The sequence below is a fragment of the Penicillium mononematosum genome, assembly GCF_028829835.1.
Source record: "Penicillium mononematosum strain IBT 11891 chromosome Unknown utg000005l:1.0-9366267.0:1.0-9372171.0, whole genome shotgun sequence".
Lineage (NCBI taxonomy): Eukaryota > Fungi > Ascomycota > Eurotiomycetes > Eurotiales > Aspergillaceae > Penicillium > Penicillium mononematosum.
Genome location: NW_026643275.1, coordinates 639,762 through 660,166, shown reverse-complemented (window position 1 = coordinate 660,166; position 20,405 = coordinate 639,762). Strand labels below are relative to the sequence as shown.

The 20,405-nt window shown below is 47.4% G+C and overlaps 8 protein-coding genes across 8 annotated transcripts; 6 read left to right on the top strand and 2 right to left on the bottom strand.

Moving 5' to 3' along the window:
* Window positions 1-1,142: 1,142 nt before the first annotated feature.
* N7519_008375 (alkene reductase) lies at window positions 1,143-3,139 on the top strand (the record flags this gene model as incomplete). The annotated part of the gene is made up of 3 exons (XM_057295151.1): window positions 1,143-1,215; window positions 2,015-2,725; window positions 2,778-3,139. 3 exons carry the CDS (start codon window positions 1,143-1,145, stop codon window positions 3,137-3,139), a joined length of 1,146 nt encoding a protein of 381 aa, XP_057143033.1.
* Window positions 3,140-3,469: 330 nt separating this feature from the next.
* On the top strand, window positions 3,470-4,567 carry N7519_008374 (uncharacterized protein; the record flags this gene model as incomplete). Its single annotated transcript, XM_057295150.1, has 2 exons — window positions 3,470-3,503; window positions 3,555-4,567. 2 exons carry the CDS (start codon window positions 3,470-3,472, stop codon window positions 4,565-4,567), a joined length of 1,047 nt encoding a protein of 348 aa, XP_057143032.1.
* A 4-nt stretch (window positions 4,568-4,571) lies between these two features.
* N7519_008373 (uncharacterized protein) lies at window positions 4,572-4,982 on the top strand (the record flags this gene model as incomplete). The annotated part of the gene is made up of 1 exon (XM_057295149.1): window positions 4,572-4,982. One exon carries the CDS (start codon window positions 4,572-4,574, stop codon window positions 4,980-4,982), a length of 411 nt encoding a protein of 136 aa, XP_057143031.1.
* A 960-nt stretch (window positions 4,983-5,942) lies between these two features.
* N7519_008372 (uncharacterized protein) lies at window positions 5,943-8,548 on the top strand (the record flags this gene model as incomplete). The annotated part of the gene is made up of 2 exons (XM_057295148.1): window positions 5,943-6,855; window positions 6,918-8,548. 2 exons carry the CDS (start codon window positions 5,943-5,945, stop codon window positions 8,546-8,548), a joined length of 2,544 nt encoding a protein of 847 aa, XP_057143030.1.
* A 936-nt stretch (window positions 8,549-9,484) lies between these two features.
* Window positions 9,485-9,979, top strand: N7519_008371 (Fig1 domain-containing protein; the record flags this gene model as incomplete). Its single annotated transcript, XM_057295147.1, has 2 exons — window positions 9,485-9,528; window positions 9,604-9,979. 2 exons carry the CDS (start codon window positions 9,485-9,487, stop codon window positions 9,977-9,979), a joined length of 420 nt encoding a protein of 139 aa, XP_057143029.1.
* A 354-nt stretch (window positions 9,980-10,333) lies between these two features.
* Window positions 10,334-11,596, bottom strand: N7519_008370 (uncharacterized protein; the record flags this gene model as incomplete). Its single annotated transcript, XM_057295146.1, has 1 exon — window positions 10,334-11,596. One exon carries the CDS (start codon window positions 11,594-11,596, stop codon window positions 10,334-10,336), a length of 1,263 nt encoding a protein of 420 aa, XP_057143028.1.
* Window positions 11,597-12,514: 918 nt separating this feature from the next.
* N7519_008369 (zinc-binding alcohol dehydrogenase family protein) lies at window positions 12,515-13,630 on the top strand (the record flags this gene model as incomplete). The annotated part of the gene is made up of 2 exons (XM_057295145.1): window positions 12,515-12,780; window positions 12,844-13,630. 2 exons carry the CDS (start codon window positions 12,515-12,517, stop codon window positions 13,628-13,630), a joined length of 1,053 nt encoding a protein of 350 aa, XP_057143027.1.
* Window positions 13,631-17,293: 3,663 nt separating this feature from the next.
* N7519_008368 (putative MFS sugar transporter) lies at window positions 17,294-19,021 on the bottom strand (the record flags this gene model as incomplete). Its single annotated transcript, XM_057295144.1, has 2 exons — window positions 17,294-18,393; window positions 18,451-19,021. 2 exons carry the CDS (start codon window positions 19,019-19,021, stop codon window positions 17,294-17,296), a joined length of 1,671 nt encoding a protein of 556 aa, XP_057143026.1.
* Window positions 19,022-20,405: the final 1,384 nt, after the last annotated feature.

Below are 20,405 nucleotides of genomic sequence, written 5' to 3'. Positions count from 1 at the left end.
GAATGACCGCACAGCGAAGCGCCTAGCCCGATCGCATGCTGTAGCGCACGGCATTCGGAACAGAAGAAGACTTCAGCAAACTTTGGGTCATAATTTCCATGTTCTATGCCCAGACAACAATCAGAGCCGACCTGCGAGAGAAAAGAAACAAGAGGAAGCTCTCATCACACACCCAGCGTCCCTCACTACACGCTCCGATCCATTCCAAATGCTGGCTGCAGAGTCGCCGGCATTACAGGCATTGCTAAACAGAGGTAAGGTTATGGAAATCATTTCATGTCCAACAAATGCTCATTGAATATAGAAAGGATTCAACAAGTGACGGAACCGGTCTTCAGTGTTGCTGACGAACTCGTGCTTCGTAATTTCCGCTCTGTCCTTCGAAAAGGACTAGATGATAACGCTCTTCTGAGCGCCGCCATGCTCACATTTTCATTTACAGCCACAGAAAGTATGACCAGCAGAAAGTACCTTGAATACCAAAACGAGGCTCTAAGTTCTATTCGTCAAAGAATGAGTTCTCCGGATAGGGCCGCTACAGAGTCTACAATAGGAGCTATTCTGCTACTAGCCGGTATAGAGGTTTGTGCAAGGTTTCCTTCAATTTGGCAATATTTGGAAGAATCGTTGGAATTAAAGACTAAAGCTTTTACCATTAAGGTCCGGCTTGGAATTCCACGTCAAGTACAGCTCCACATGGGGGCAATACGACACATTCTTGACGTATGCCAAAGGAAGGGCGTCTATTTAAGTGACGATATCAAACGTGCGATCTTCTGGTACGTAACCTAGAGTATTGCCCGACAGCTAAGTCTTACACTGGCCGACAGGTCGGACTTAAACGGTTCGGTCATGACAGGCTCAACCCGAGTTGTTGACCACACAACCTTTTCCGAGCTCCAGTGGAAGAGAGATCCTTCCCAACCGGACTTCTTTATTCTTCCACCTGGATTTCAAAGACACTCCAATGAGCTAGGTCAGACTTTCGTTGAAATCCTCAAGGACGTATTTGCATTGCAATGTATCCGAGATTCAGCTATCCTCGGCAAAGAGGACGTAATGTCAATGGCACAAATCGATAACCATCAAGCGTCTATCCAGTCGAGGCTAGTGAGCTTGCCAATATACTCACCTATCTTACAATGTTGCCACCAAGCGGCATATCTATGCTCGACTATGCTGCGCTGCAAAATGTGGCGGACTTCAACCATCCCTGTAAGTATATCACATTAATTGCGTTTGTCTCTCATTCTCTCATTCTCTCATCGGGATGTGCTAACTCTACATACCCCCAGTCCCACCTTTCCTTACAATTACTCTGCAACTTACAAGCAGCGAGCGATAGTCAAGTATGGGATGATTCGCCTGATCTATTGGCTTGGCTCTTGCACATCGGGGGTGCTTTCGCCCCCGCAGGGATTATACGGCAGAGCTATGTGCGACTGTTGCATTTAAACCACAACAGATTCAGATGGCTATATACATCATGGCCAGAGCTTCTTATAGTTCTTAAACAGTTCATATGGTCTGACAAAGCATTTTTGTCCCAGGTTAAGGCCTTCTGGGAAGAAAATTCCCTCTAGACTAGCTCTATGGATAACTTCTTTAAGGCTTCCATTGCACACGAAGTGTTGAAATATTGATTTCAAATCATGTCTAGTTAACTGAACTTGTGACAACCTTCTATTTGTCATTGGCTAATTATGCCAGGTGGCGCTGATTACCTCTACGATGAAAGCTGGAAACTCACCGGATATTGTGCTCCACTAGCCTCATATTCGATTGATAATTGGTCCAATGTTCAATGACTTTAACCGTAAATGGTCAAGTCCGTTTTCCCTTCCCTAATAGGAAGTATCTTTTTTCCCTTTTGGGAAGTATCTCTATACCTACTTGTATATAGCTTCTATTACATTCATCCGACGAGTCTAGCATGCTTTACTTGGAAATAGAGTACAAATAGCTGGTCTTCCCTGGGATTCAATTATAGGTCGAAAATTCTCAGCTCTAACAGCCATTCACGGATTCTTGACAATGTCTCAATCACGCCTTTTTAAGCCCCTCAAGATCGGCGACTTGGAAGTGAAACATCGCATCGGAATGGCGCCACTCACTCGCTTCCGAGCAACCGAAGACCGAGTTCCTACACCCCTCATGAGGGAATACTACAGCCAACGTGCCGCAGTGCCAGGTACCTTGATTATCACTGAGGGAACCTTCATATCAGCAACCTGCGGCGGGTTCCCCCATGCACCAGGGCTTTGGCGTGAGGATCAAGTCGCTGCCTGGAGAGTTGTCACGGATGAAATTCATCGCAAGGGATGTTTCATATTCTGTCAACTGTTCGCCATGGGGCGTGCCGCGGATATCGATGTAGCCCGGAAAGAAGGGTTCGATGTCGTAGCGCCTAGTGCTATTCCCATGGAAGAAGGTACCGTAATCCCCAGGGCCATGACGGCCGACGAGATCAAACAGACAATTCGAGATTTTGTCAACGCTTCGAAGAACGCTATTCGGGCTGGCTTTGACGGAGTCGAGATCCATGGCGCGAATGGATATTTGCTCGACCAATTTATCCAAGACGTTAGTAACAAGCGTGACGATGATTACGGTGGAAATGTGGAGAATAGATCTCGTCTTCTTGACGACGTGATCAGAGCAGTTGTTCATGCCATCGGTCCTGAACATGTCGGGCTTCGACTGAGCCCCTGGAGTACATTCCAGGGTATGAAAAATGCAGAATCCGATCCCGCAGTTCACGGATGTGATCAGCAAAGCCAAACGGGCGGACATCGCGTATCTTCACCTTGTCGAGTCGCGGATTTCTGGCTCTCAGGATTACGATGGCCATGATACACTGGATTTTGCATACGATCTATGGAACGGACCTTTTCTTATTGCTGGTGGGTACACGTCGCATGAGGCCCGCAAGTTGGTGGACGAGAAGTATCCGGACAAGGACATCATGGTCATCTTTGGCCGGCACTTCATTTCCAATCCGGATCTCATATTTAGGATTAAGAAGGGTCTGGAGCTCAATGCGTACAAGAGAGACAGCTTCTACGTTTTTGAGTCAGCTGTCGGGTATTCGGATTATCCATTCAGCAAAGAGTATCTAGCAAGCGGGACAAATGTTTAGTATACTAGGCCAAAAGCAATCTCATCAACCCCAAGGTCTTCATTGCATGGATTAGGCGCCAGAATCTTAGCCGTGAAATTATAATTTGCGTCTAAAATCATTTTGAATTGATAGACTCGTCGGTTCATACAGCCTCGCAGGTCGTGGAATCCCGTATCTCGCTGCGCTATGTTTCAGTTTTGTTTCTTAGGCCTTTTATCCGCTAGGGGCCAAATTCCAGGCTGCCAGGTCTCCAAAATAGATATCCGGGAAATAGTTATCCCGACGTACCCGACATATTCCCCTGACAGCACATGTTTCTCGATGTTGTATGAAGTGCGTTGCACAGAGATGGCGCATCCCACCAAGTTCATGAGACTTGCAAGTTAGTGCAATCTCTTCTTGAGTTATATGTGTGGCTCTAATCGGAATCTAGGTCCCAATGAACGCCGTACAATTAGTCGCGAAGACGTTGGCTACTACAACGCGCTCGTCATAGCAGCAGTTTATGAAATTGCGAATGAAGATATAGATGCTAATTCAGCCCAGTCATATCTTGCACCTTTGAGACATTGCATCGGGAAGTACCCATATCTAAGCGTGGTCGTCAAGGACAAGCATACCGAGAAGCCAGCATACGAAGCGGTTTCTAGTATTGATCTCCACGATCATGTGTCTATAATTCACAATGACCAAACCAGTAGCAATGATGAGACGGCAACGATTCAGAAGATCCTGCCAGCCATACTTGACCGGCCATGGCCTGCTGATATCCCACCTTGGCGAATCGTTGTCCTCCCTTTGGCGTCACCGCAAGGCTCCACAGTGACGCGATGCTTTATCGCTTTTGCCTTCTCCCATGCTCTTGGGGACGGTATGGTCGGAGTTGCCTTCCATCGTACCTTCCTAGATGCGTGGCGCCAGACTACTAGCATGGAGGAGAAGGCGTCTTTCTTGGTGACTCCGCCAAGTCAAACACTTCCGGCACCCTTTGACACACCAGAAAGGCTTCCCATATCTTGGAAATATCTCCTCGAGCCATTGATAGCTGTTTACTTGCCAAAGTTTGTGGCCAACATTCTTGGACTCCGCGCCTCTGCCAGCACGCTGGATGCCGGTACTTGGATTGGATCACCCATGTTTTTCGACCCAGGGGCCGCCCTCCAGAGCAGAGTAAGACTCCTCGAGATTGAGGCTCCGCTGGTCCAAAAGGCTGTACAAACATCAAGAAGCCATGACACCAAACTCACAGCAACGGTGCATCAGATGATTGTTCGGGCGCTAAGCAGGGCCATTCCCAACCCTGACGTAACCAATTTTGTCTCGGGGACGCCTGTTGATATGAGAGCGTCTATCGGGACGCCTGGTCTCACCTGGGGGTCTTTTCGTATCTGGCCATTACGAGGTACATCCACGGGTACCGAATGTGACCGAGCCTGCTCTGTCTGAGGATATGTGGTCAGCCGCGAGTTCGATGACGAAAAATCTTGCTGCATGTGGAGCGAGGCTGCAGGACCAAGCAATCGGTCTGCTGAGATATGTCCCCAGCATCAGGAATTGGACGTTGGGTAAAATCGGACAGCAGCGGGACTCCTCGTACGAACTGAGCAATTTGCTTGCCTTCGATAATATGAGTGACGGTGCAGATCAAAAGTGCAAGGTCGTCAAGATGGTATTCTCGCAGCCTGGAAATGTTACTAGTGCGCCACTTGTTTTCAACATCATCAGTGTCAAAGGGGGTAGCTTGATGTGTACGGTGAGTTGGCAAGCTGGAGCCTTAGGTGTGCCAGTAGAGGAGGAAATGTCGTTGGTTGATCGTATATGTTCGTCAATCCAAGCGGATTTCGAAGCCTTGAGGGATTGATGTGACACCTGTTTGAACTGCAAACCCTCGGACCCTTTGTTTGTATTCTTAGACTTGTATAGGATAAATAGTAATTTGTTGGGACCTCTGTCTCGGACGGACTGGGCCGCTGCTTTTCCAGGGCTGATCTCTCCTTTCTCTCTCTCTCCGGCTTAGCTCTATCCAGGATTTTCTTTTCCTTTCTCCTCCTAGAGGTTTTGAGCCTTTTATTTCCTTATCGCCCCCATCTGTTAAGCATACTTACATTGAAAAGCGAAAAAGAAGCAGGGGTAGCAGGATACCGTGCCTTGCTTCCACAGAGCGAAGATACATCGTTGTCGCATCGGCAATATCACGTTACGTGCACAACCGCTCAAAGTTCAGTATTGTTTGGCGCGTCTCACAACTTCGACTTCAACGTGTCACCCAGTACAATTCAACATGCCAGTACGTGCGCATCTCGACCGAGAAGCTGGCCGCTTACCATCGTTACCTCACACTTTCGAACGCTCTCATTGTCATACGGGGATTGACCATCTCTCTCCCTCGGACAAACACACACACACACACACGCACATACTGCGTTGAAAACAACAAGCACGAGACACCGGCAGCGTTTAGCGGTAAAAGTCATCTCTCTTGGTCACACAACAATTGAAATTTTCAGCTCTTTGTGGCATCATCTGAATCGATCAGAATCTCGTCTAAGTGGAGTACGCTTACCTTACGTGGGACAGACGGGGTGTTCGATTGGGTAAATTGCAAACAGCTACGAGTGAAAGATAGGGAGGCAGGATAATGGAAAAGCGAGAGAAAGAAGAAGAGGGGTGATATGCGTTAGTACGTTAGTGACGCACGGGCCAGCTCAGAGCTGAGCTACCACCGACATCGATATATGCGACATATGCCTCTCACTGAGACTTTGATATAAATTATCTGGCCGATCCCCAATCTTCCATATAATGGCCACAGGGCAACCATATGACCCTACCCTTGCACAACCGGACCCCCCCTCCTCAAAACCATCTCGCCCCAAGAGATTCAACGAACTCATTAGAAGACCTTTTGCGCAATGCGGGGGATTACAATGGCTCTCAACATACCCAAGAGACGACCTCAGAGTCATCCGGTCCAATAGACCCATCTGAACTCCCGCTACCTGCTTCCAGACCGCCATCAACCCAAATGTCATGCCAAGGAGATCAAATGGTTGATTCAGCACAGCTTGTTCCCCATGAAGTAGACGCCACAGGTCCACCATCATACGGGGAAATTATTCAAAATGCTGGAAAGGTGCTAGAGCATATCAAAAACGGAAATGTCGGTAAAAATTCTCGTCACGAGAGGACTTCAATCACATACTACGACTATATCGGCAACTTCATATCCGAGACAGGACACATCGATGATTCAGCGAATATTGCAGCCTTGTGTCATGTTTCAGTAGATGTGCAGCAAAGGCTTATATTTGTGGAAGACCTCTCTAAACCCACGATAGACAAACTGGGTGAAACCTTCAGCATCAACCCAGAATTCTTCGAAGAGCATTTACTGAATTCTGGCTATGCCGGTGGAAAGTACGATAGTCCACCGGCTCGAAACTGGAGCACAGCATCTTTTGAAAAATCCTACATGTCATTCAGGTGGATTCGACCAGTTTATCGACTTCCGACGTACTTCTCCAGCAGCGATCTTGGCGATTTGCTTGATAATAGCACAACACACTTTACACGGGGAAAGTCTGTTACGACGGAGATCCTCACAAATATATTTCGGCTAGAGTGGGGCTTGTGGACAGATCCCACAAAGACTGTGAGAACGAAAAGGGTGTGTGGTTTAGAGGAGAGAGTGTCAATTTGGAGAAAAAGGCTCATTGATCAAGACACTGAGATTGGTAAGTGATACATACATGCAGTACACTAGAAACCTAACATGATATACTGACGGACTGTGTAGTAATTGTACTTTTTGACCCTTTGCCGGAGATATCTGAGACGCATCAATACTGGGCACCAATTGGTTTTCAAGGGCAGAATAGCGAAGCTGATGATAATTCTGATGCTGATGACGACATGTCGCACTACTACTCCATGATTGAAGAGGAACCACAACGTGTCAAGGATCAACGCTCCCTTGCTAAGTCGTTGAACTGGCTCATTGGCAAGAAAAAGCGAAAAGGCGACAAACATGAGAAGAATCGTGAAGTACTGAATACAGTTATCATCGATCAGATTGCTTCTCGCCAAGCAATCTCAGTCGACCTAGACCGCGTATTTCAAACAACACAGTCGGTGACAGATTTGGAGGAAAAACTCAAAGAGACCAAGTCAACCAAATTAGAGATATGTGATGCTCTCAGGATGCACCGGGAACCACTAAGTCTGGTAAAGCCGTTGTTCGGAATCGTCAAGCAAGATACTATGACCCTCCTCAACCAGCTGCGACAGGTCCTTGACGAAATAGATATCGAAATTTTGGATGATACGAAGATGGAGGATAGACTGGGGCTATGGCGGCAGATTATCAACCGCGCTCAACGAGAGCTTCCAGAGCTGAGATCTTCTATGAAGCCTTTCATTGACTTTCTCATTGGACTCCATCCTCTAAGCTCTCCCATGGAGGTTGCAGCCATGAGGTTAGAAGTGACGCAAGATATGTACGAACTTTGGAAGAATATTGATCACGTTATGGATCGACTTCAAAGAACGTCGGCATCTTTAACTTCCAATATGGGTCTGCTAGACAGTCGACGCTCGATTGACGAAGCTCATGCTGTGGCAAGACTCACCGAACTCGCATTCATCTTTGTCCCGATGTCTTTCGCGGCCTCTGTTTTTGGCATGCAAGTTGAACCATTTGCAGATCCAGTTCCTCTCAGCAACTTTTTTATTGTGGCTGTTTTCGTGACATCATTTGCATATTTGATGCGTATGACTATGCGCAGCCATTGGTTGGTTGATCTCAAGGCAGCCGTGAGACATGATGCCAGGAGATACGCAGCAAGAAATGGCCAACCTTTGCAAGCTGGAGCGCTTCCGATGCTCCTGGTCTTTCGGTCAATAGCAACTCGACTGGGTACCAGTACTGCCAGGACTTATAAATGGGCTACAAAAAGAATCAGTTCAGCAGCAGAGAGATTCTGGGCCGTGTTCGGCTTCATAACCAGCTTTGTTTTGTTGAACGGAATGGCTTCGGGGATACCACTCGCTGTCCTCTGGACGTGCGGGCTTGATACCGATATCCAGTATGCTGTCACCATCCCTATTGTTCTCGTTGTTATAGTCGTTGTGGGAGTTCCATTCTGGTTCAGATCCAAACCGAAGTTTCGGAACGCATTACCAGACTTTATCATGGACGGGGTGCGTCACGCGCCTCTCTGGGTTAGAATGACCTTGATATATCTGATCTTGACCGCGACATTTATTGTGGTGCCTCTGGCACTCATCTGGATACGCCCACTAGCTACTGGCATCAAGACCGGCCTGACCGTGGGAGTTGCGATGGTTATGATTCTAGTTGTGCTAATTGTCACCCTTTTTGGGGCCTGGGGGCGGAAGCCTGTCTATTCCATTGCACGACATACTTGATATATTTCAAGCACATCATTTCATTTTGCGCTTGTAGGTTGTATAGCTAGCAGTCCCTTCATCGATATATTTGAACGTGAAAACAGCCAAAAAAGAGGTGGTGGGGGGGGGGAAGAAATAGATCGAAGATTTAGTTAACAGCCTTGAATGTCACATTTATCCTGGATTATCAATGTAGCTATAGATGTTTCGCCAAAGGTGCCCAAATCCATAATTAATGGTCCAGTTAATAAGAACACATTTGGAAGCTCACTAGTCTAGATAGGGTTAGTACAGTCGTGTTGTTCAGCTCGAATTTAAAAGGCTTAGATTCGATATCTTTTCTTAATCCTTCGATGCCCCTCACCTCAGCCTCAGCAGCCTACCTACATCTTTGCCAAAAGTCATGTCACTCGGGTCCATATTTAAGCAAATAAGTACGATCGTGAGTATTGGAATAGCTCATATGCGCTGACGGGTCTAGAGAATTCCCAGTTCCTTGGTTTTCGGTTCGCTTATCATCAATGGTTGATGCTCCTGTCGGCAATTGCAATTATTTTGCTATGTGAGGAAATGAAATCTATTCGTCTGCTGGATTGACGGACTAATGTATATTCTCCCAGCCATACTGCTTGCGGGCTGTTCTTCTTCCAACAGCTTAAGCAGTGTATACTTATTATCGCTAGAATACACAGCGACAGAGTCTCCATTGCCTACAAGACCCGGACAAGTGAGCTCAACTATTGCGCATGCCGTTCACAATGTCTCGCAAACTGGCCAGGAACGACACTTGAAGTGCGAGCAGGGTACATGGGGATCTGTGTGACGCAGAGCCATACAGGACGAATCTGCTCTAGCAACGTACAGGTGTTGGCAAATTTGATTCAGGCACAAAAGCCTGTCAATAATGGGAATACAACCACGGAAATCATACCCGACCCGCTCAATTTGATCATGATGGCAAATGAGTTCAAAGAGAAGATTGTATTCAATGGGCTGATGTAAGCCTTTTCCTCTGCCCAGGTACCCAGGTGGTCATTTAGATACCCGGACATACTGATGGCTCCAATGTATAGATATATCGTGGTGGCATTGATGTTCATTTGCTTCCTACTCCTATCGACATTCCCTGGATGGCATGAGGAAGTTGACGAAGACGGCTCAGAGCTCCATGTGAAGCCATTCCCTTCTGAAGCTGTAACATTGGCTTGTTTACTCGCTCTGGGTGCCAGCTCTGGGTTTGGTTTTATCTCCATACTGTGGCAGCACGTTAACAGCAGTGCTACGGCGACAATGGCCGAAATCCTCACTTATGGCGCTGTCTCAGGTCATGTGGGAGGCGTGGCAATGGCACTGGGATGGTTGTCTATAGGACTCGTTGCGTTAGTCTGTGTGGGGCTTTGGGTGATGAGACTGAGTATATCTCTTGTACGCAATTTAACGGACGAGTAATAGTCTAGTCTACATCCATTTCTATCTGCGGTTTAGTGGACTGAAGTGAATCTGTTCTCTCAAAATTTGAGACATATATGCCCTCCTGCCTGGCCAAAAGCTTTCACTACACACCTGATTCTACTGAGGTTACTATAATTCCTTCCTATATTGGTCAATTCGTCTCCGGCTAGAATCCCGAGAGCTTGCCTGATGGTCGATCTGTGCATTAAATTGTAAGGTTACTGATTTTCGCTCAAACGCTCTATTGATTGGATCATACGGGTTCCCTGTTTACACTAGGTATTAGCGACCCGTGCAAGTTATCCACACAGATAACTCTAAAGCTAGTATAGTAGAGCCGCATGGGCCCAGTCACCCCAGCAGGCCTTCAACCAATCCTCGAACTGCATCATCAGTAGAAAGATGTTCGTGAATAAACAGAAGAATTGCCCTTGAAAAACCATGTATGAACCAACACTCATAATCTTCAGTCCATTTAACCAGAATGGCCGCCCAGTGGGCCAGTACAATAAGCGCAGCTGGATTTAGAAGTGAAACCATATAATCGAAGTGGTCTGTGGTTTTGTTCAACCATGCGCTTATACCTTGCCATGCCCAAGGTAAATCATCCGCTGATGAATCATTGGACTCGAAGACGCTACTACAGCATTCGAGCAATGCTGCAATGCTGAGTAGAATAGCCGGGGCGTCTTGCTCATGATCTGGTTTCCCGAATATCTCAGTCATGTGATAAGGCAGTATCTGGAGACGGTTGAGTAGCACAGTCGGTGCTGTGGCCGTGCCTCGTGCGCTATTAATATCCAAGTTTGTTTGACGGTCATCGGCCTTATTCTGCTGGATGGCTGAAGAGCTTCCCAGTTCAGAAAAATCTCGAACGTCGCATAGTAAAGATTGTAGCCGAGATAGGGATGTGGTAGGACCAAGGACAGTCTCTTGATTCGTAGTGGAGCCAGTCAAGGTCCATCGCGCACAGCTAATGATCCTTCGTATCTTAACTGCTATCTTCTTCGTTTTCTGCAAATCCTCGGTGGACAAAGTGTTGAAATTATTGTTCATTGTCTCGTTGAACCCAATAAAGAATTCGGAACGGAGCTTTGTCGCCCGCTCACAGTGCTTTTGCTGTGCTGTTCTCCCATCTTCAAGCGTGACTGAATGGTACACAGAAATGGCCAGCAATCCGCACATCAGCCACCGTTGTCGCATAGCCAATGAAACGACGTACTTCCCCCAGTATTGTGACGCTGGTAGAGAATCTTCGATTTTAGGGAGTGTGAAACACGTTGTAATCATGAAATGATGGAAGTAGGCCAATGTCTCTAAGTCCACCACAGGAGAAGAGTCGGGAAGGGACGTTGGCTGTGCTAATGACGACATTTCGGTCACACCAGAGTCCTTACTGTCATGTCTAGCACCTTCATCAAAATCCGGTGACTCTGCGGTTGTAGTTGCCACACAAACCTCGAAGTACTTGAGTTTCGTACCGCGAAAGAACGTTTGAAGCTTCACAGAGCGGGCGTGAGAGGCAAAATCATTCGGCCCACTAACACTGTGGGCATCACTCCAGTGGCGTCTCATGCGTTTAGAGCTTGCACAGAGATGCCCGCAGCCAGTCATGGTACAGGAATACCCAGCCACTATGGGTAGGGCATCAACCGGCCTTGTGTTTGGGCTGGGGATTCGAAGATCACCTGGTTCAACGATATCCAGTTGATGTATGGTGGACAGTAAACGAAGCCTTTCTTCTCGGTAAATTTTGTGGCGGAGCAAATGGCTCCCCAACGCGTTCTTCTGAATGGCATAGTGGCAATCTCGGCAGATCAGCACTTTATACTCTGCGTTATACTCGAGCAGATCTCCTGGACCGAGTCGCATTTTGAATGGGAGCCCCTTTCCAGACTGGAGATTGGGTGGACGCTGGAAGATTGTCAGCTGGTGAACGATGTGTAGATAACGCGGGGGCTAAAGGCTGCCGTTTACGTATTCAGAGTTTGGCCTCGGCTTCTATTAACAGAATCATTATGAGCCCTGGAGGTATTGGTCGTGTTGAGTGATCTGTCAAAAATCGGCGAATCGGTAAGTCTTGCACGCATAGCAGTGAATTATCACTACATGTAAACAGCTGTCTCCATCCAAGTCTGTCCTGCGTAAATACCAAAACCCAACCCTGAATTCTTTCCAAAACGGGCTCTAGTGGTAATTTACCACCTGACTAATTCGGCTTTAAGGCCCCAGATTTAAGGAACGGCATATATGATTCCCAATGGGAACGGCATATGCCGTTCTCTCGAACATTTGTATAGATCCTGAATTTGTAACATTCTACTACCTATTTGCTTTGAAATAATACTGCTAATTTGAAATCAACTTGCTTATTTGGGCCTGCGATTACCATTGTTCCTTGGCTTCCTCAGATATGCGAAAGTACTTATAGTTCGACAGGTTCTGCCAAAAGATGATTTCTACTCAAACAAAACTTCTTGAAGACATCCTTTCTTCTAAGATAGCTCTACCTTCCCTCATTCTTCTGTCGGAATGTCCATCCCAAAGAACTCAGCTGCATGGCTCATCAAAGCCGGCTCCCCCCTACAGGTGGGAGATGCTCCACTGCCCACAGCTGGTCCAGGAGAACTCGTCATTAAAAATGCGGCGGTTGCTATCAACCCTCTTGACTGTCACATGCAAGACTCCGGGGTCTTCGTGCAGGAATGGCCCGCCATCTTCGGCTGCGATGTAGCCGGTGAGGTGTATGAAGTGGGAAAGGGTGTTGAACGCTTCAAGAGAGGGAATCGTGTAATCGGGTATGTCTTTTGACAGCATATCGAGATCAAATCACCCTGCTAATTTTTATTTCTCTTTAACAGGCATGCTATCAACCTGACCAGTGGGCGCCCTCGGGATGGCGCATTCGCTCTGTACACAGTAATCCCTGCAACCAAAGCGGCCATACTCCCCGATGAAATATCTTTCACGGATGGTGTTGTCGTGCCATTCGCATTGGAGGCGGCTGTCTGCGTGCTTTCCGTCAAGGAGCCAGGTGTCGCCATGCCCGGTGTGGCTACACCGGCACTGGGCTTTCCATACCCTTCGCTGGGGGACGTGCCATCCTCCGGCAAGATGCTCGTTATCTATGGGGGCTCATCCGCCGTTGGCTCAATGACAACCCAGCTCGCCACAGCGGCTGGACTTCACGTCATCGCCATTGTCGGAGCACACAACTTCGAATTCAGCAAGCGGTGCGGTGCATCTCAAGTATTCGATCGCAATGATACTTCACTTGCCGATAAGGTTAGCGACGCAGTTCGAAAGAATGGTGGCGAGTTCGTTGGCATCTTTGATGCTATAGCTACCTCCGAGACTTACGCTCACGATATCACCATCCTTGATCAGCTGGGTGGAGGCCACCTTGCTTGCGTGCATCCTCCTCCTAGTATCGATCTCCCTGCGAATGTCAATGCTGGTATGATCTTTGCTGTCAACGATGTTGCAACGCCTGTCTGGGAGGAATATGTTACGCCTGCGTTGCAGTCCGGAAGGCTTCAGTGCCTCCCACCCGCACTTGTCGTCGGTAAAGGCTTAGAGCATATCCAAACTGCGCTGGAAAAGTCCAAGGCAGGAGTTAGTGCCATGAAACTGGTGGTGGAGCTGTAACCGCTGTCCCCCTCATTTCCCTTCCGAGGCAGCAAACGGTGGCTCTTGGCGAGCACGCCGAAACGTGTCTGATATGGGCTGCACCATCCTCGAGGGAACGATTTAGCTCGTTCTTTTTGCCATGTTGATTTGCAGATTTCATAGTCTAGAACTTAGCTTTCTCAACTCTCAATTTGATATCACATTCCACCATGCAGCTCGACGTCTCCGTATATCTCTCTGCACGATCCCTACTAGCACGTCATTAGGAACTTGGTTAAGAGATAATATGTATCTTATAACCGGCCCCACAATCTTTTTACAAAAAATACGGACCCTCGATAAACCAAAGTCGTTAAATTAACTGAGTCTGTAATATCATCTCAAACCAACTTGGGGCTCAGATTAAGCCCTATATCCCTGGATATAGAAGGCCCAAGTAGCCGACTATTCTGGATCTATATAAATGGTTTACAGCGTCCGAATTGAAATATATTTATGCGATGCAACGTCATGCGCACCTGTATGCAGAGGAATGCGGAAGTGATGTCAAACTAGTGTATCTGCAGCGCTAATCTTACATCGCAAGGGCAGGGAAGCCCAATTAGGGTCGACGTTAAAATAGGATAAATCTCATCACTCTCATCATCAGTTCAAGATCACCCGGGTTTGATCTTTTTGATTTCGTTTTTGCCAGGTTTGGTATAAGTCCAAGTCAAGTCTGTCAATGCACACTTCCGGTGATTCAGAACATGACTGTAGGGTTCAATCAAAACGGACATTATTTTGGCCATTGAATAGCTCGATAATAGTCAATACTAGGCTATTCGGTTGTTTCCCTTAGCATGAATTTATAATTCTTGTTTTAGTCGCGCTGAGTAGGTTTCTTCTTCGAGCTTACCATCAACTGGCGAGAGACTCCATCAACTGCTGAGGAAATACACCAACTGGCAAACAGATCCGCCAACTGGCCTTAACCAGGCACTTCGCTTTCTCGCTTTCACACCAACCTTACGACCTTCTTGACAATGCAAAACAAAGCCCCTTGTTTCTTTCATCGGTTGAATTCCTGTTTTAACAGAGAACTACAAACAAACCCAAAATAATTGCCCCCTAAAAAATTTGGGGAAAAGGGGTTTTTTTTTTTTGGCATTCTGGAAATGTCAGGGCTGCGAGGAAGTCGAATGACTGACTTGTGGACTATACTAGATTCACCTACATACAACTCTGGCATGTCCTTTTCAATAAATGAACCGTACTGATCAAAAAATCACAATGCAGATCAAAAGCTCTATGAATTGATTAATTATATGGAGACTCATTTGAAGGCTGGCAAATTTCTACTGACGCACTGTAGACTTTGACTACCATACTCCTTTTCCTACCAGAGAATTAGATCAGGTTTCATGATGTCTATCTGGGCCTCACTCTTCATCCCAGATGGGACGATAGCTCAGTTGGGAGAGCGTGCGATTGAAGTTCGCAAGGTCGCTGGTTCGATCCCGGCTCGTCCCATTATTTTTTGATGTTTTTTTATATACTTCCTTTTTCCTATACATAGACTGCCGTATTACTTCCAGTGGGTATGTTGGAACTTTGAATTAGCTCTTTCTTATTATACATGTGTTTTTTGTTTTGTTTTTTTTTATCATTCCTTTACTAAATAACTGCTATTCTATATAAAGCTGTAATATAAATGGATAGGAAACAGAGAATTCATGCAGGAGTGGTGCATACACACACATATATATATATATATCGTTGTAGGAGTCAATCGTTTATAAAGATATCGGTGACCCAAGTATAAACAGGTCAGGCATTAATCAAGTAGCAATTCGAGTATCAAAGCAGTGAATGATTCGAGTAGTGAATTCGAGTGGAAAATTAGCATTAATTCAGGCAGAAAGGAAGACCAGACACGAAAAGCTACTCTCACGTTACGTATGCATATAGCAGATAGCTTCTATAGAGCGATAAATATTACTATATGCAACAAGAGTACGCAAATCCCTAATAGTATTGCAAGCAAAAGCTGCATTATCATGATCTCCAAAAGTCTTCACCGAATTGTGACTATTATCACTAACGTAAGGGCAGGTTTGATCGTCCGATCTCATCATGCAAAGCATCTAGACTCAGCAACGTTCAGCAACATTATGGATACTCTGATGATCTGCACTCGATAGCCCGGACAGTCATTCACTAGTCCCTGCGTGCCTGCAAAGAAAGTGCAGACCCGAATCGACAGCATTCAAGCAAGGGGGAACCGTCCCCGATCTTAAATCAAGCGGAATAGACCGGCCGGAAGTCAGTTGCTTATTTATTTATATATAGAATTGATTACTATCTGCGATCATTGTCATTCATTATCTTGAAGCGTACGATATGATACATTCATACAATTGTCATGTACTAGCAATTTTCCCAGCCTCGCTAGATCACCCAGGAAAAGCTATGCATGTTCGACGCACACACATCATCATGGACGGTTATTATTTGATTTGGAAAGGTTTATACCGGAAATGAGAACCAAAAAACATCAAAAAATAATGGGACGAGCCGGGATCGAACCAGCGACCTTGCGAACTTCAATCGCACGCTCTCCCAACTGAGCTATCGTCCCACTTGGGATGAAGAATGAGGCCCAGATAGACATCACGAGCCTTGAGGGCAATTGCCTACATGTGGCACGAGTCGTAGTTCCCAATCGGACAAGGAAAACAAACCAGCACGAGCGGCTTTGCGTATTTTCCTTGAAACCTTCTTCCCGAAGCAGATCCCCCACAGCCGCGGCATATTTTTCCGGACCTTTCTAATAAAGTCTCGGTGGGGGCAGCGTGGATCCTCCGCGTAGAAAAGAGGAGGACAATCATCAATTCGTTCTCGGCGACAAATTTCATCAAACGTGAGGTGGTCAGATGATAGACCACACCTCATATAACAAGCGAATTACCGGACTTGTGGGATGGATGGCAAGGGGCGACTTGATGGAGCCGCTGATCTGTACAAAGTGAGGCGGCAAACCGTAGTATATCGCTGGGCCAGCTCAAAGGCGGTGCCAGTGCATCAAAGGCTTATAAGAGCGGCGGATATTGTGATATCTTGGCAAGCTCTTCCCTGTTTGGGGGCCTCGACTGAACAATTGTCCAATAAGAGAAGAACCCAGCTGGGAACCATGATAACAGGCGTTAGAAAACTGTCGGGTCGGCAGCAAAGACAATTGGATTCACGATAAGACGCCAGAAGGGTCTCAGAGGAAAGGCAGAGGGGAAGGGCAGAAGGAACAATAAAGCAAAATGTCAAGAGGAACCAGGACAAGAAGAGCAGAAGTGAAAACAGGGAGCCATAGGAAGACGCGAGAAAAGGAAACCCCGCGAGCAGGCGAAGAAGAGCAGGAGACATCACACGAGATACGGTTTCATCTTTTAGGCGATGCGGGATCCGTTGATATCGGCGAGATAGCAATGGCAAAAGCGAACTCCAGAACCCAGCCTATAGTCAGGAAGTAGTCGAAGGAAAGGTCTTTAAGTTCCTGCTGACTTGAATAGAAATAAGAATACCCTTGAAGATATAGATTGGGGTATGTAGTAGCATATCAGAATATAAGTTGTCGCCACATCAAATTGTCTTTAACGAAGCATGAGCCATACATATCCAACTTAGCAAACAAGACGCACAACCAATCTAATTGTACGGCTCAGGAGAAAACACCTTCTTAAGACGGAAACGCGACAAGTCCCGAATAACCTGAGTAGTCTGCTTCAAGTTCCGCTTAACAATAACAGCAGTAGGAAGCGAGAAAAGCTCATCGATCTCCTCCAGGGATTTGTTCTTAGTTTCCGGCATGAAGATAATCTGGTAAATCCAGCCGACGATAGCAATGCCACCATAGAAACCAAGCGTCAGACCAATCCGCTGCATAGCCTCCATCATGCGCGTGAAATTGTACGTAACGATAAACGAGCACAGGAACAAGTTAGCGTCGGCGGTCGTCATTCCATACGAACGCAGGTACGTAGGGAAGACCTCGGAAGGCACGACCCACGTCAAGCAAGCGTACGAGCCGAAGAAACCCATGTACAGCACAATACCTGTGAGGTAAACGCCCTGCGCCGCGGCGGGGTATTTATCAGCATCGATAGTGTAGCCAACACCGACAAGCACAAGTCCAATAAAAAAACCTGGTAACATCACGTTCGCCCAGTATCGACGACCAAATCGCTCCATGTATAGCACGGCCGGGATGGCACCGATCAGCAGCGCTCCACCGCCGACAAGAGACATGAAGACGGCGTCCTTGTTGCCGAAGCCGATTGCCTGCATCAGCGTTGACATGTAGTACATTACTGCGTTGACGCCCGTGAACTGTCCAAGGAAGATCATGATGTTCGCGTAGACCATCGCGCGGCGTGCACGAGGTACAGTGAAGAAGTCCATCCAGGGGTACTTCTTTGACTGGGCTTGCTCTTGGCTTTCGGCTGTGACGGCTTGTCGCATGCCCAGGAATTCATCTTTGGCTTCGAGGTCGTCGAACCCGCGGATCTTCTTCCATACTTCGTACGCTTCAATCTCGCGTCCCTTGTGCATTAGGAATCGGGGACTCTCTGGTAGGAAGAGCATGCCCACGAAGAGGATGGTCGAAAAGACCAGTGAAGACCCTAGAATGTAACGCCAGTTTCCTTCGACGCTGACGAACATGGCGGCAACGGCATAGCCGAGGACTTCGCCCAAGGCAATGTTTAGTTGGTACAGGGAAACGAGGTTGCCGCGGAGTTTGCGGGGGACTATTAAACGTTTCAGCATTGAGTATATACGTAGACTGAGCGTGATGGGATACATACCACATTCTGCAACATAGACTGGGACGGTACCACCCTCTAAACCGACACCAGCGCCAAGAATGAATCGGCCAGCGAAGATCATTCCGAAGTTGATGGCACCAGCCTCCAAGCCGGCGCCGATGGTGTACAGAATACAGGAGACGATGATGGCCATACGACGACCGAGATACTCGTTCGCTGGAGAAAGAAGAAGAGCGCCGGCAACGGCTCCTAGCGGCATGCCTGCGTTGACTAGACTGTTGTCTGCTGAAGACAGGCCCAGATCAACGGGGAGGTAGAGATTTGCACCACTGATAAGCGACTGGTCAAGTCCAGACAGCATACCTCCCATGGACGCGAAAGCAACGAGGATGTAGGTGAAGGTACCAGGATTGGACAAGGTTATTTCGAAGCGGGATTTGGGGAGACTGTGCACCTGCTCTTCGAGCTGCAGCAGTTCCGCGTCCATAGCGGCTTCGTTCATCCCATTTTGGAGCTTTTGGTCCGCCACGTCGTCCATCTCGAAGGCGACGGCATCCTTGTCTTCGCTGTGCGTGTTTTGGGGCGCTTCGACATCTTTGAGGTCGGCCATGATGCGTGATGAATGAGACCTCCTTCCCAGAAGATGGTTTGTTGGGTCTACTAAATGATGTGAAGTATAACAGTGGGGTGGAACCGCCACTACAGGCTCTGCCCTGGCAGTGACCGCGATTTATAGAGAATGGAGTGAGAATATAGAAGAACAATAGCACTAGCTGGTAGAGTCAAGGGAGAAAAGACTATTTGAGGCAGTCCGGATGACGACGGTTGATATTACGCATGACAAAGGCTCCGTGTGGGGTTTGGCAAAAAGCAAAGTAAAAAAAAAGCCCGGGTATGTGCTCTGCTGCTTGGATTGCCCGAGTCGTGTAGGCTCGGTTTGGAGTATACACTCCGTGCTTTCCCATGTGCGGAGAGAAGTGGAGAATTAGGACCAGTCCGGGGAGATCAGGTTGAGGAGAAGGGGAAGAAGGAAAACGCGGTCTCACCGGGAGGCAAAAACAAGACTAAACCTGGAATATGCAGTGCACATCGGTTGTGCAGCAGTCATACAGCAGGGATTGGAATGTGGAGAGATAGGGAATTCAAGCCATCGGGGCTGTGGACGAATCGTGTGTCATCAAAGCTTATGTTGACCATTTCAGGGCACGCAACAGTCAAGCCATAGAATGACACTCAGACCTTTCAGATCGACAACGCTTCCAAATGTGGTCTTGTACTTCTGGAAGTTTCCCGGCTTCCCGTTGTGTCGGCATATATCACGGTATAGCCGTATTAATAGACGGAGTGAATATTGCAGGGAAAAATTCCGACATTCGAAGCCGAATTTATCATCCAATCGACAACACAAAGTGAATACCGTATGATAAAAGCCACATCGCGGAGGGGAGCTGAAAGACGCCGCTATCCGACTGGGTTGGGGTCCCCATGGAGAAGACATGCATCGGCGGCATTTCGGGGAAATGGGGGCATATCATGACTTTTGGCCAAAGGCTTCAAATCGACTGTTCTCACTTGACCAATGACCTGTCCCTGAAGAGAGAAAGGGAAACTAACTTCCGAGTTGCGTTTCATTCGGAGCACCACGTTCCTCAGCCAAACACGGGATGGTCGCGTTGGGGTAAAAGGCGGGATTTTCCCGAGATGGTCATTCGTCAGGTGCACCTGGTGCTTAGCGTTGGTGGCTGCCGCTAAGCAATCCCGGCTGTTGCGGAGGTCCAATTATGGGTGCCATCGCATATATTGGCTGGTTAGGGGATGGGGTGATCTCTGCCCTATCGGTGGTATGATCGAGTCACGTCCATAAGAGTCTTGAAGGATTCAACCTAATATATCCCCGCGCGTGGGGGGGGAAATCAAATTAGCACACCTGTGAATTCTCGGAACATAGTACAATCCCGTTAAAATATATTCGGTACAGATTTACGCAGAACCTT